The sequence below is a fragment of the Merops nubicus genome, unplaced genomic scaffold, assembly GCF_000691845.1.
Source record: "Merops nubicus isolate BGI_N331 unplaced genomic scaffold, ASM69184v1 scaffold20109, whole genome shotgun sequence".
Classification (NCBI taxonomy): Eukaryota; Metazoa; Chordata; class Aves; order Coraciiformes; family Meropidae; genus Merops; species Merops nubicus.
In genome coordinates this window covers 16,234-28,066 of record NW_008629198.1, presented here as the reverse complement: position 1 = coordinate 28,066, position 11,833 = coordinate 16,234, and the positions used below count along the sequence as shown (strand labels likewise).

At 46.0% G+C, this 11,833-nt stretch overlaps 1 protein-coding gene across 1 annotated transcript in view; it reads right to left on the bottom strand.

Moving 5' to 3' along the window:
- The window catches only part of CEP250 (centrosomal protein 250kDa), a gene marked incomplete at its 5' end in the record, with an annotated part of 28,641 nt that overhangs the window by 1,316 nt on the left and 15,492 nt on the right, over positions 1 to 11,833 (bottom strand). Inside the window, 10 exons of the mRNA XM_008946930.1 lie at positions 861 to 911; positions 1,086 to 1,199; positions 1,607 to 1,762; positions 2,299 to 5,001; positions 6,670 to 6,824; positions 8,416 to 8,536; positions 8,802 to 8,929; positions 9,357 to 9,669; positions 10,424 to 10,583; positions 11,473 to 11,774. Of these exons, the coding sequence (XP_008945178.1) occupies positions 861 to 911; positions 1,086 to 1,199; positions 1,607 to 1,762; positions 2,299 to 5,001; positions 6,670 to 6,824; positions 8,416 to 8,536; positions 8,802 to 8,929; positions 9,357 to 9,669; positions 10,424 to 10,583; positions 11,473 to 11,774 (4,203 nt within the window). The remainder of the gene's footprint in view (positions 1 to 860; positions 912 to 1,085; positions 1,200 to 1,606; positions 1,763 to 2,298; positions 5,002 to 6,669; positions 6,825 to 8,415; positions 8,537 to 8,801; positions 8,930 to 9,356; positions 9,670 to 10,423; positions 10,584 to 11,472; positions 11,775 to 11,833) is intronic.

Below are 11,833 nucleotides of genomic sequence, written 5' to 3'. Positions count from 1 at the left end.
GCTGAACTGATGAAGGAGGCCCACAGTGCAAGCAGACAACAGTCACAGGGGGAAGGGGTTCAGTTAGTTATGTGCAGCAACAAACCTTCAGACCCTGAGACTTCCTGATGGAAACAGCCTTAAGAGATAACTTGATGGCCTCACCAGGGTTCTTGGCTCACTTGCCAGAGCTAAACATCACATACTTTACTCACATAAATCTTACAGGCATTTTGCCCTGAATGCCAGCAGTGAAGATTCACCTCCTCAGGCAGAGCAGGGTGTCCCAGACCCATAAAAGGACACGGGAGAGAAGTCTGCTGATGGCTGCCACTGCCAATACCACTGTCAAAGGATGCACCAGGGCTCAGCAGCTGCAGTGTACATTCTTGCACTGATAAAACAGATGTGTCTAAGTGCTTATGTCTCTGACTTGTTCCAGTACTGGGATCATGATTAGCACAGCACAGCAATATGAGACTAATGACTGCCTGAAGGCTACAAGCCCTGGCACTGCCTCAGATTCCTGGAGCTCTGATACAATGCAAGCTCCACTGTTAATTGAGCCAAGGGAAGATGGAAATAGTCAACAAGATCAGTGAGACTCAAGGGGAACGTCCTTAAAATAGTCTCTATTTTTGGTTGAGTTCCAGTCTTCTGAATTTCCTTCAATCCCTCTCCTACCCTGCCCGACCTTAAGGCAAGTCAGAGACTAGATGTAGGTGAATGATGTCTGGCCATGGCCAACAGATGTGCCTGACTGGTGCTGCCTGCTGCATCACTTCCTGACAGCCAACAAAACTTGGGCTGTAGCATCATGCAAAGTTGTGCCCATCAGTACAGCCCCAGCAGCTTTTGATGAGCACTTTCCTACTCCTCACCTGGTTCTGCAACTCTGCTACTTGACGACTGCAGTGCCCGTGAGACTTCTCCTGTGAAGAAAATGCAAGGTTTTCTTTTTAGTCTCCAGTCTGGTCAGGGACATGGCCTCTATTCAACTTCTATTAGGTCTATGCTGGGGAGGGGGGGGCTGCTGCCACCTGGATTTGCCATCATTCTTCTGTATTACAAGACCCTCTCCCCACCAGGTAAGAGTCTGTTCTCACCTGTTTAGAAGCGGGCATCTTGTGCAGGTCAGACTTGGAGAGAGAAAATCCACATGCATCTGGCACTGACTGACCACTACAGTATCTCTTCAGTCTCCTCCGTTCACATTCCACCTGCATGTTGAATAGGAGAAAGGGTCACAGAAACCTGCCAGCAAACCAGGAGCAAAAGGACCTCTTGGAGATCCTGGAAAGGAGATGTCTGCTCAGAGACCATTAATTGCACCAGAGAACACTGGGGACAAAGAGCACTTGAAGTAGACTGTGCAAGAGGAAACAGTTTCTGATACAAGTGTGTGTGTATGAGGACACTGGGCCAGGAAGGGTGGTACCAGAGTGAATGTGCATTCGTGAAGGCAATGGGGTGCCAGAAGAGAGAGAAAATACAAAAGTGTGTGGCCACAGGGGAGAGTGGGAGGCACAAGGGAAACAAGCAGAGGACTCCAAAGTGCTGGCTGTAGAAGTGTGTTGTGTTCCAGAGAACCAGGAGCCTTTGCAGAGGCAGTGAAAGCCTGTTTTACCCGCTCAAGAGTCCTCCTGAACTCAGCATTGAGCTGCTTCAGCTCCATCTTCTCAAGTTCCAGCCTTGCAACTGCTTGCTGCAGACGTTCCAGCCGCTGCAAGAGGAGTCTCCTCTCCGAGAGCCAGGAGAGCTGCTCCCCTTCTGCAGCAGCCTGCTGAGTAGACAGAGAGGAGATTATGTGAGCTGGTGCCACGTAAAGGTTAGAAGGGCCAGAATCAACATACTGGGGAGTGCCTAGACTCAGGAATGGACAGTGCCAAGACCCTTCTTCTCCTGGTCCATAGGCCAAAAAAATAGTAGCTGCTGTTCAGCCACCATCATAAAATTCTACTAAGTTGAGTACATTACTCTGGTCAACTCTTCCCCTTCTGTTCCATGCTAAACCCCAACCACATGTTGGCTAAGGTTGCCTAGATTGGAGAGAACCAACTACCCACCCCCAACTTTTGGACTTGAACAGCAAGCTCTGTAGTTCTTTCAATAGTTCTGGGCTTGACAAAAAAACATTCTAGTGGGTGAATGGTCTCTGGCAGTGCTGTGGAGACAGGCGAGCCTGCTGCCTGCAGTCATGGCTTTTTTTAGGCAAGCAGGTATATATATATATGGGAATATACATCCCCTTATTTTTATGGGAAGCATCTTTAGAATCCTTTACAGACGTTGGAGTTGACTGGTGATCAGAGTGCCTACCTGCAGATGAAACCGGTCCCTGTCCCTCTCTGAGACCATACTCTGCAGGATGGTTATTTCCTCCCTCAGAGTCCCATTGGCCACCTCACTCTTGGTAAGGGCAAGAGTCAGTGCTTGTGCTTTCTCTTTCCATTCAATTTCTCCACTTTCAGTCTGCTTCAAAATAGCAATCACATGCTCCAATTCTTCTGCCTTTGCTTTCCGCTCCTCTTCCAGTTGATGGGTTAACTCCTTCTGCCTTTTCAAGAGATGGTCTCTCTCCTGGAGAACTTTTCTCTTCTCTGCTTCCTCTTCCTCCCATTTTTGGAGTTTCTGGATTTGTTGCTGTAGAGTCTCCCCTCCATCTTTCCACCACGAAGCTGATGTTAATTGTTTCAGGAGTTCACTCTTCCTCCTAAACTCTTGTTCTCTCCCTGTTAGAGTCTTCTCCAAATACCTGACTCTGTCCCTCTGGTACTTGATCTCTTCATCCTTCTTTGTCAGAGTCTGCTTAACATGCTGGAGATCTTCCCGAAGAGCTCTTATTTCCTCTTCCAACTCTTTTTGCTCACCTTGAGTCTTGGTCTCTCGTTCTGTCCCAGGCAAAGTTTCTTCCAGGAGCGTCTCTTGCCCTCTGTGATGTTCAACCTCTTCATTTTTCTTGGGTACCCTAAGCTGGAGATTCTGCAAGGTCTTCAGTTCTTCCTCTTGGCATTGGAGTTTTTGCACAAGAGCTTCAATTTCTTCATTTCTCTTCCTCACCTCTTCCTCTAGCAGATTCACTTGCTTCTGGCATGATGTTAGAGCTACTTTCATGCTTTCTTCATGAAGCTGGAATATGCTCATTTGCTCTGTCTCCCTGAGGAACTCCAAATGATTCTTCTTCACTATTTGGCTTGTTTTGGCCTGATCCTGCTGCAGACTCATGCCCTGCTTGTCTTCTAACTCCTGCTCTCGAAGGTCCTGGACAGGCTCTTGCAAAGACACTATCTCTTGATCTCTAGCTTCTAGAGAAGATTCTGAATTTTGCAGTATGGCTTCAGTCTGCATCCCTGCCACCTCCTTTTGCTGAGGCTTAGAAATAGCCTCCCCCAGAACCTCTACCTCTTTTTCCTTCCGACTCTGTTTTTTTGCTTGAAAATTTGTTTGCTCAGCTTCATGCTCTTCCTCCTTTTCCTTGCTTGACTTAAATTGCTTTCCAAGGGATAACATTTCTTGCTCTTGTTCCTTTAATGCCCCTTGAAGATGCTGCAGAATTTCTTTCTGCTGTTCAGAGTCTTGTTTTTGGGAGGTCTCAAGCACTTCCTTCTGAGATTCAGTCACTAAATCCTTCTCATTCAGTAGTGCCTTAGAGTATCTGAAGTCTTTATGTAAGACATTCACCCATTCTTCTGTTTTTTCCTCATTGTTCCATGTTTGTTGCTTTTGGGTGTCTAGGAGTGTGTCCTTTTCTTTTAAGGCTTCTAAGGTCTGCTCCAGTTGGTCATGGACAGTCCTTAACTGCATTCCCTTTACTTCTTCAGCATCCTGGAGATGCTTTTTTTGTGATTCAAGCTCTTGATCTTTTTCAGAGAAAGAATGTCTCATCTTTTCTACTTTATCATTAAGCTCTTGCAGATGCCCCTCTTGCTGCTCCTTGTACTGCTGGAGGAGTCTTAGCTGATCCCTTTGAGAATCACACTCACTCTCTCTGTCCTTAAGAACAGCCCTCAGGTGTTCAAGGCTTGCGTGCAGAGATTTCACCTGTTCTCTTTCCTTCTCCAGCTCCTGGATCTGCTGAGTCAGAGACATAAGCTCTATGTCTTTCTCCTTCAAGTTTTCTTTCATACAATCAAGATCCACAAGCAGATTTCTCATTTGTGATGTATGGTGGTTTTCTAGACCCATTATTTTCCCCTCTTGGTACTTGATCTCCTGGTCTCTCTCCTCCAGCTCTCTGCTCATCTTGCTGACAGCAGTCCTCTGCAATTCTTGTTGCTTCTCCAGCTCCTGTATCTGCTCTTGCTGGGACCTGATCTCCTGATCTCTCTGCTCCAGCTCTCTGCTCATCTTGCTGACAGCAGTCCTCTGCAATTCTCGTTGCTTCTCCAGCTCCTGTATCTGCTCTTGCTGGGACCTGATCTCCTGATCTCTCTGCTCCAGCTCTCTGCTCATCCTGCTGACAGCAGTCCCCTGCAATTCTCGTTGCTTCTCCAGCTCCTGTATCTGCTCTTGCTGGGACCTGATCTCCTGGTCTCTCTCCTCCAGCTCTCTGCTCATCTTGCTGACAGCAGTTCTTTGTTTTTCTCGCTGCTTTTCCAGCTCCTGTATATGTTCTTGCTGGGATTCTGTCTTCTGTTTTTTCTCTGTTATGTCCTTAATAACCTGATCAAGAGTAGTTTTATGCATTTCTTTCTCCTCTTCCAGCATTCTCATCTGTTCTTGGTATAACTTCATTTGTCCCTCCCTCTCTGACAGGATGGCAGTCATCTGAGTGAGATTCTCCTGCAAAGCTTTTGCCTCTGCTGCCTCTTTCTGGAGCATCTGGATTTTCTCCTGCAGCATTTCCACTTCCTCATTTTTCATTTTTAAGATAGACAGTGTAGCTTGGAGTTCTTGTTCAAGGGAGTGAGTCATATCTGTTGCTGTATTTGCTTGGGTTTCAGAGGCTGTGACTGATTGCTGAAGAAGTTTTATCTCCTGTACCAGTTTTTCTTTAACAGCTCGCAGTCCATCTCGTTCACGCTGAAAAAAAAAAAGAGGAAAAGACTCAATAATTCCAACTACATGTGTTTGGTTTTCATACTAGATTTGAACTCCTGCTCCAGTAGCAGTCAAGTGCTCAAAGTCTGAGCTTTTAGTAGAAAACTGGAACTATTTGGTTTCTCTTTTGATATAGATTTCCTACTGTTACTCAAAAAGGATTTGAAAACTGTACTGTATTTATCAAACTTTTGGAGTCACTGTAAATGCAGAAGTGGGAAGATATTCATCCTGTAAGAACAGCTGCACTGGCTCAAGTGTCTAGGCTAGTATCCTGTATGTAACACTGCCTGTAAGTGCACAGCAGGGAAGAAAGCCTAGGAGTGGAGTAGACTTACATGACACCTTCCCAACCGCAGCACCATTCCAGCTTCTGAGAATTTGCACAGTCTCCTCCTGAGCACATACAGACCTGCTGTATTTAAAACACCCTTTATCAAGGAGTTCAACAGCTCTGCTCTGCTGCAAGTATACCACCTCCTGTCATTTGCCTGCAGCATGGCTCTCACTTCATCAGATGGCTCTTTTCATCTCTTGGAAAAGAGAGTGAACAACGACCACCTGCTCTCTCCTGCCTCTTGGGATCTTGTAGACATTTCCTGCACCACTCCCTAGGCTGCATCTTTCCCAGCTCCCTTAGCCAGACTCATCTTTCTCTGTGCCCTTCTCTGAACCTCTTCTAGCGCCAGTGTGTTCTTTTAGGGAGAAGCTGCCAGAACTGCAGCCAGGATTTAAAGTCCAGGCAGGCTAACCATGATTTAAGCAGTGACATGATGATGGTCTCTCTATTAGGAAGGAGAGAGAGAGCATTTCATTTACCTGGGTTTTGGTTTTTGTTTTTGTCCCCCTGTGGTGCAGATGTTTCATGGTACCATCCCCTAGAGCCCCACTGTGTCCTCTTGAATAGTCACATCACAGTCTGTCAACCTATGTTTCACATCAGGACTAGTATTCCCCCTGCAGGCATACGTATCTGGGTGAGCACTTTTGTTTCTCAAATTTCTCTATTTTTTTCCCCACTGCCTGCTCTCAGATAGGCAATGTTGAACAGCTTTCTATTGTTAGCAGACTGTCTTCTCACCCCTTTTTCCAGATCCAGAGATTTAAAATCTAAATATGGATTTGGACACAACTAATTGCCCAAACCATGCAATGTAAACACAGACAAGTTTGAAAATTACTTTGACTTAAGCTTCAAGGGCAGAAATCTTCAGAATTGAGGAAAATATACACCCTTAATTGTAACTTAATTGTAATTCAGGAGAATGCAATTGGAAAAGTTAAACCAAAAACCAATCACTGGTATAAATAATACTGTTCTGCTATTGTAGTGGTCTCTCCACATTGTCTGAGGTATCAGTCATCTTAATGATCTCTCCTTTCTGGACTGTCTTCTCTTACTCAAGGTGACAACCCTGCTAATTCAGTTACATGACATGACAGGAAAACAAAAGTCTGAGAAACAAAGAATGATGAGTGGAAGGAAGAGGGAAATGAGGGAAACGTGGTCAGCATTTGTATACTCTGTCTCGTCTCAGATTTGGACTGAACCTGTACAACACCACTTTAAAAGCAGCTCTCTGCTGGAAAAAGTTAATCCTTAGAATCATTAACAGGAGGCCAAAAATTTACAGCATCTGCCAGCCTCACCAGGGCTTCCCTTCTTTGCACCTCAGTGCTCTCAAGTTTCCTTTCCAAAGATGCCACTTCTTGATGTAGAGTCATAGCCTCCTCCTTCAGAGCAGCAGCCTCTTCCTGCAAGGCAGCTTGTAGAGAGCTCTTCTTGTGTTCTGCCATCTGTGTCTCTGCAGGAGTAAAGGTGAAGGAGAAGGTGAAAAGCAAAGGAAAACAAAACTGATTTGCACTCTACAGGGAGAACAATTTTCTTGTCTGCTTGTATTTTCCAGGCCCCAAGCCCACAAGGAGTTTCAAAGCTGATACAACCAAAAGAAACTTCCAGGCAGGGAAAAAAACAAAAGAAACATGAAAGTGGCAAGCTTCAGAATATGAAAATGTGTTTGCTCTTCTGCTGGTTGAAAGGCCAGGGCTAAGGGCATGGCAGTACATCACTTGCTTTATATATTGTTTCATTACTGTGATTGTTGTTACTGTAACTTCTTTTGCATTGTTGTATTACATTTCTCTCTCTTCCCCCTCCCATTTGGGGGACAGTGAGGGAGCAGCCACGTGGTGCTCAGCTCCTGGCTGGGTCTAAACCATGCCAAGCAAGGACAACTGAGCATCACACCAGTACTGAGACCTGAAGCAAGGACTACAGGCAGGAACAAAAACTAAACCAACAGACTTAACTAATTGACACTATAATAAATATATTCAAATAATTGAACTAATGAGGGAAAGAACTGACTATTAAGACAATCAGGATCCATCCAACAGAGGAATTTCAAGTATGTTACATATGATAACAGCTTATATAAGTATTAAAAACTACAGATATTCCAGAAAAAGTGATGATATAAGGACTGGAAAACTCTCCTGTCCAGAGCCTGAAGGATCAGCAGTTCCATCCCAGAGAAGGGAACATGGAGAAATACTGAACAGGTAAAGGCACTACATGAGCAGGCAACACTGTGGAGGAGGCAATGAAGAATGCCCACACTTCCCTGTTTCTGTGGCTTGAGACAAGGAAAACAAGACAATGAGATGTAAAAGTAATTCTGATGTGGACAGTGGGAAAACAATGACAGAGAAAGCAGCAGGGATGCCTGTCCAGCTATGATATAGAAGGGCCAGTAGCCCTGGAGGCTCCAGCATGGCCCAGAGATTAGAGGAAGAGGTGACTAGCTACATGTGAAAAAACAGATAAAGCCAACATGACCACGTTACCAAAGGCATGAAGTAAGAAGTGGCTAGGGGAGTCAGAAACTGTGTTTGCTGTGGCTGTGAGCTCAGACACCAAAGCAGTATCAGAAAAAAAACAGGTAAGAAGGATGCAGAAGCACAAGGTAACACAGAACTAGGAAAAGAAGCAGAAGAAAGTAACACAGGAGCTTTACACTAAACTAATCTCTGTGAAGCTGCCATGTAAGAGGAAATGGAAGTCAATAAAGACAAGGCTTTTTGCAGGTTGGTGCTTTTAAACAGCTTATGGAGAAGGATGCTGTGAGGCATCAAGCTACACCTACTTAGCAGTGCCATGTGACCTGAAGGGCACCACCTCTGCACATTATTCCCAGTAGCACAGCTGGATACACTGCCAGCCACTATCATTTTCTCTATAAAAACCATTCACTGGTAGTTCTATAGATAAGTCCCATGCTTATTGTTTTTCTCCTCTTCCCATCTCTGGGCACTGCACTTTTCCTCTGCATGGTATCAGAGATTCCCACTGGTGAGATGGGATGGGGTCAGTGGGTTGGAAAGGAGAATCTGTACCTTCCTGGCTTTGAGCCAACTGTTTCTGCAGCTCTTGATTGTGGGCACTGAAGTGGTCCCTCTCATCTTGCCTCTTGCTCAGCTCCAGCTCCAAGTCCTGTATCTTCTCCCTAGCATCATTCTGGAAGAGGTAAGAACAGAAGTATCACCACACAGAGCCACTGCTAGCAGGAGACAGAGGTACAAACCCTGAGGCAGAAATAGCCAAGGGCAGGAGGGGGCAGTTGGACAGTAATGGTAGATGTGATGATGATTCTCCCTTCTCCCCATGGCAGCAAGCCAACCTGGCCTAAAAGAACTGACACTCGTGCTGACTTGGGCACTCTGAATGGTCAGTTCAGCCCAGCAGAGGCACAGGATTTCTGGGTGCACTAGACACACGTTACCAGATCTTGCTGGGTCTGCTGCAGGTGCTGTTGCAGGTCTTGCAGGGCTGCTGCCACTCTGTCCACTGTGAGCTCTGCAGGGAGGTCCCAGGCCTGAGAAACAGTCACGCCCTTGCCATCACCCTGTCCTGAAGAGAGAAGCCATTCTGTTTCAGACTTTAACTGAAGGGTCTCCAAGAAACAAGGCCTCTTTGTACACAAAGTGCCTTGGCAGTGCCTTTGACGTTGCCCTGGACTGCGTTATGGCAAGATGTGTGCCACAGGCTAACAATATTCTGTTGACCACTATTGCCACTGCTGCCCCAAGGAAGAATGCACATGCCCTGTGACTTGACATGACTTGGGCCCTATTTCATTTTGATGCTGGTCATTCCTTCACATACCAACACTGTCTCTGTGCAAGGATATCATGCTTTCAAGACTTTCCAAATCCTGAGCCAGCCTAAAGTTGAAAGAATGAGTCTATCATATCAGGATCACAAAGAACCACCTCTCCCTTCACATACCCTCCCATATGTGCTCTAGAGACTTGTTAGCCCACCCTCCCACACTTGCCTGAACTCCAAGTGATAAAGTCTCTGCTGTCACAGATGATGTGGTGGAGAGCCAAGCGTAGGCTTTCTAGCTGGGACTGGGCTTCACTGTGGGCACTGTTGGCCTGCTGGCACTCTGTGGCCAAGGCCTCTGCTCTGCTCTCTGTGTTACAAAGCCTCAGATGCAGTTCAGACACCTCAGCCTCCAGCACGTGCAGAGAGCCCCTCAAATGTTGCTCGCCTGCTCGGGACTCCTCCAGGTCCTGTAGCAGCTGCTCCTCTCGGGCTGCCAGGCCAGCCTCCTTCTCCAGCACTACATCCTGCAGTGACTGCACCTGTAACAGATGCACAGAGCCTCAGGGACAGTGCTCTGACAGGCAGCAGAGCAGGGGTAGAGGATGGAATGAAGGGGAAGTTACCTCAAGCAAAAAGCACACTGGAAACAGAAGGCATATAGCAAAGGATTCAGACTGAGCATGACAAATTAGAAACAGGTATCTGGAGGCTAAGGGGCCAAAAGGAAGTTTCTCCAGCTCCAAAGGAATGGCCAAACTGTCAGGCCTTCATGCTTTACACTCTTGGAGATGAAGCTCTGTCCATGTGTGCACGCATGAGTGGGTGGCTGGCAGCTCAAACGTCCCTGCACAGAGAGTGGGGCTGCCAGGGATGCTGGGGAGTAGGAGTAACAGGAAGACAATCAGCTTCCCTTGTGGTGCATCCCCAAAATACCAGATGGACTAGCTGAAATGGAAGTACCTTCCACAAACTGTGATAACCACTTCTATTTCACCAGACTGCTCAGTGGCTGACAGGCAGAAACACCATTTGGGGGCAACATTTCTAACACAGATACTGAGAAGCTCCAAAGGAGTCTTCTGTTTCTCCTCAGAGATTTAACATTGTGAACCATAAGAGAACAGGGGAAAAAACATAGGCAGAACATAGCAGATCAAGTGATCTCAATGTGCAACGTCTCTGGGCAGAATCCAGAAGGACAGTATGTTGTTGGGAGGGAAAACAAGTTAGGGCCTACAAGCTGAAGGTGGTAATTTATGTTCCTAGAAGAAAGGATGCTAGTGCATAGGTCACCTGGTTGTTGAGCTCTTGTATTTCTCTTCTGTGGTCTGAATGGAGCTGCTGGGCTTGGTGAATAGCAGAAAGAAGCTGAGACATCTCATTGTGCTGGGCAAGGTTGTTTTCTTCCAGGGTTCTGAGGCTCAGTTCCTTCTCTTCCAGAGACAGAGTCAGCCTAAAAGAGAGAACATGAAACTCATTACTACATGGTAAAACATTTATTAAACTCTTAGGACTTCCACCACCAAGGGGAAAATTGCTTTGCCTACTGAGGTTTGTGTAAACAACTAGGCTGCTGTTCAGTCCTAAGCCAGGTTGGCAGTCACACCCAAGCACTGTGCCTACTGTGCTTTTTTCTACAGAAGAAAGGTGAATTACTAGCTAAATACCTTGTCTTTTTTAAGATGGAAATGTGAATATAAACATAACAAAAGCCATGAAATGAAGACATTAGGGAAGAGGAAAACTTTAAATGAACCCCATCATTAACCACATGATTAGTGACACTGAAGCACACACAAGTCTAGGACACAAGGACACTGAGGTGCTGAAGCATATCCAGAGAAGGGCAACTAAGCTGGTGAAGGGTCTAGAGAACAAGTCTTATGATGAGTGGCTGAGGGACCTGAGGTTATAGAAAGGTGGGTGCTGGTCTCTTCTCACAAGGAAGAAGTGATAGGACAAGAGGAAATGGACTCAAGTTGTGCCAGGGGAGGTTTAGGTTGGATATTAGGGAAAATTTCTTCACTGAAAAGGTTGTCAAGTATTGGAACAGGCTTCCACAGGAAGTGGTTGAATCACCATCCCTGGATCTGTTTAAGAGTCATGTAGCTGTGGTGCTTAGGGACATGGTTTAGAAGGAAAGGGACTTGGTAGAGTTAGGTGAATGGTTTGACTTGAAGATCATTTGATGAAAAAGGTCTTTTCCAATCCAAATGATTCTATGGTACTATCCTGCATGAATAGTTCAGAACTCTGCTTTTTAGGTAATGCCACTCATATGCACAGATCTGAAAGAGGGAATCCACTAAACAGAATGGAGAATCTCTCAGGCTTTCCTTTACCTGGCTTTTTCACTCTCTAGAACCTTCAGCAGAGCCTGAAATTCTGCATTCTGACGCTCCACTTCTTCCCATCGACTCCTTTCCCCCTCCAAGGACTGCAGACACACTTGCAGCTCCTTGTTTTGATGTTGTACCTCCTCCCATTGACTCCTCGTCTCCTCTAACATCTTCTGGAGGTGTACAATCTCCAGCACCTTCTGCTTTGACAGCTCCTGTGCCTCACTCAGATCTTGCTGAGCTTTGCAGTCAATCACCTGCTTGGACTCTTCAGAGGCTGCTAGCTGAGATGTCAACTCTTCCACCTGAAGTAAAACATAATAAAGTAGTCAAAGACTACAGCTTGTCACTTCCAGCCTTATCA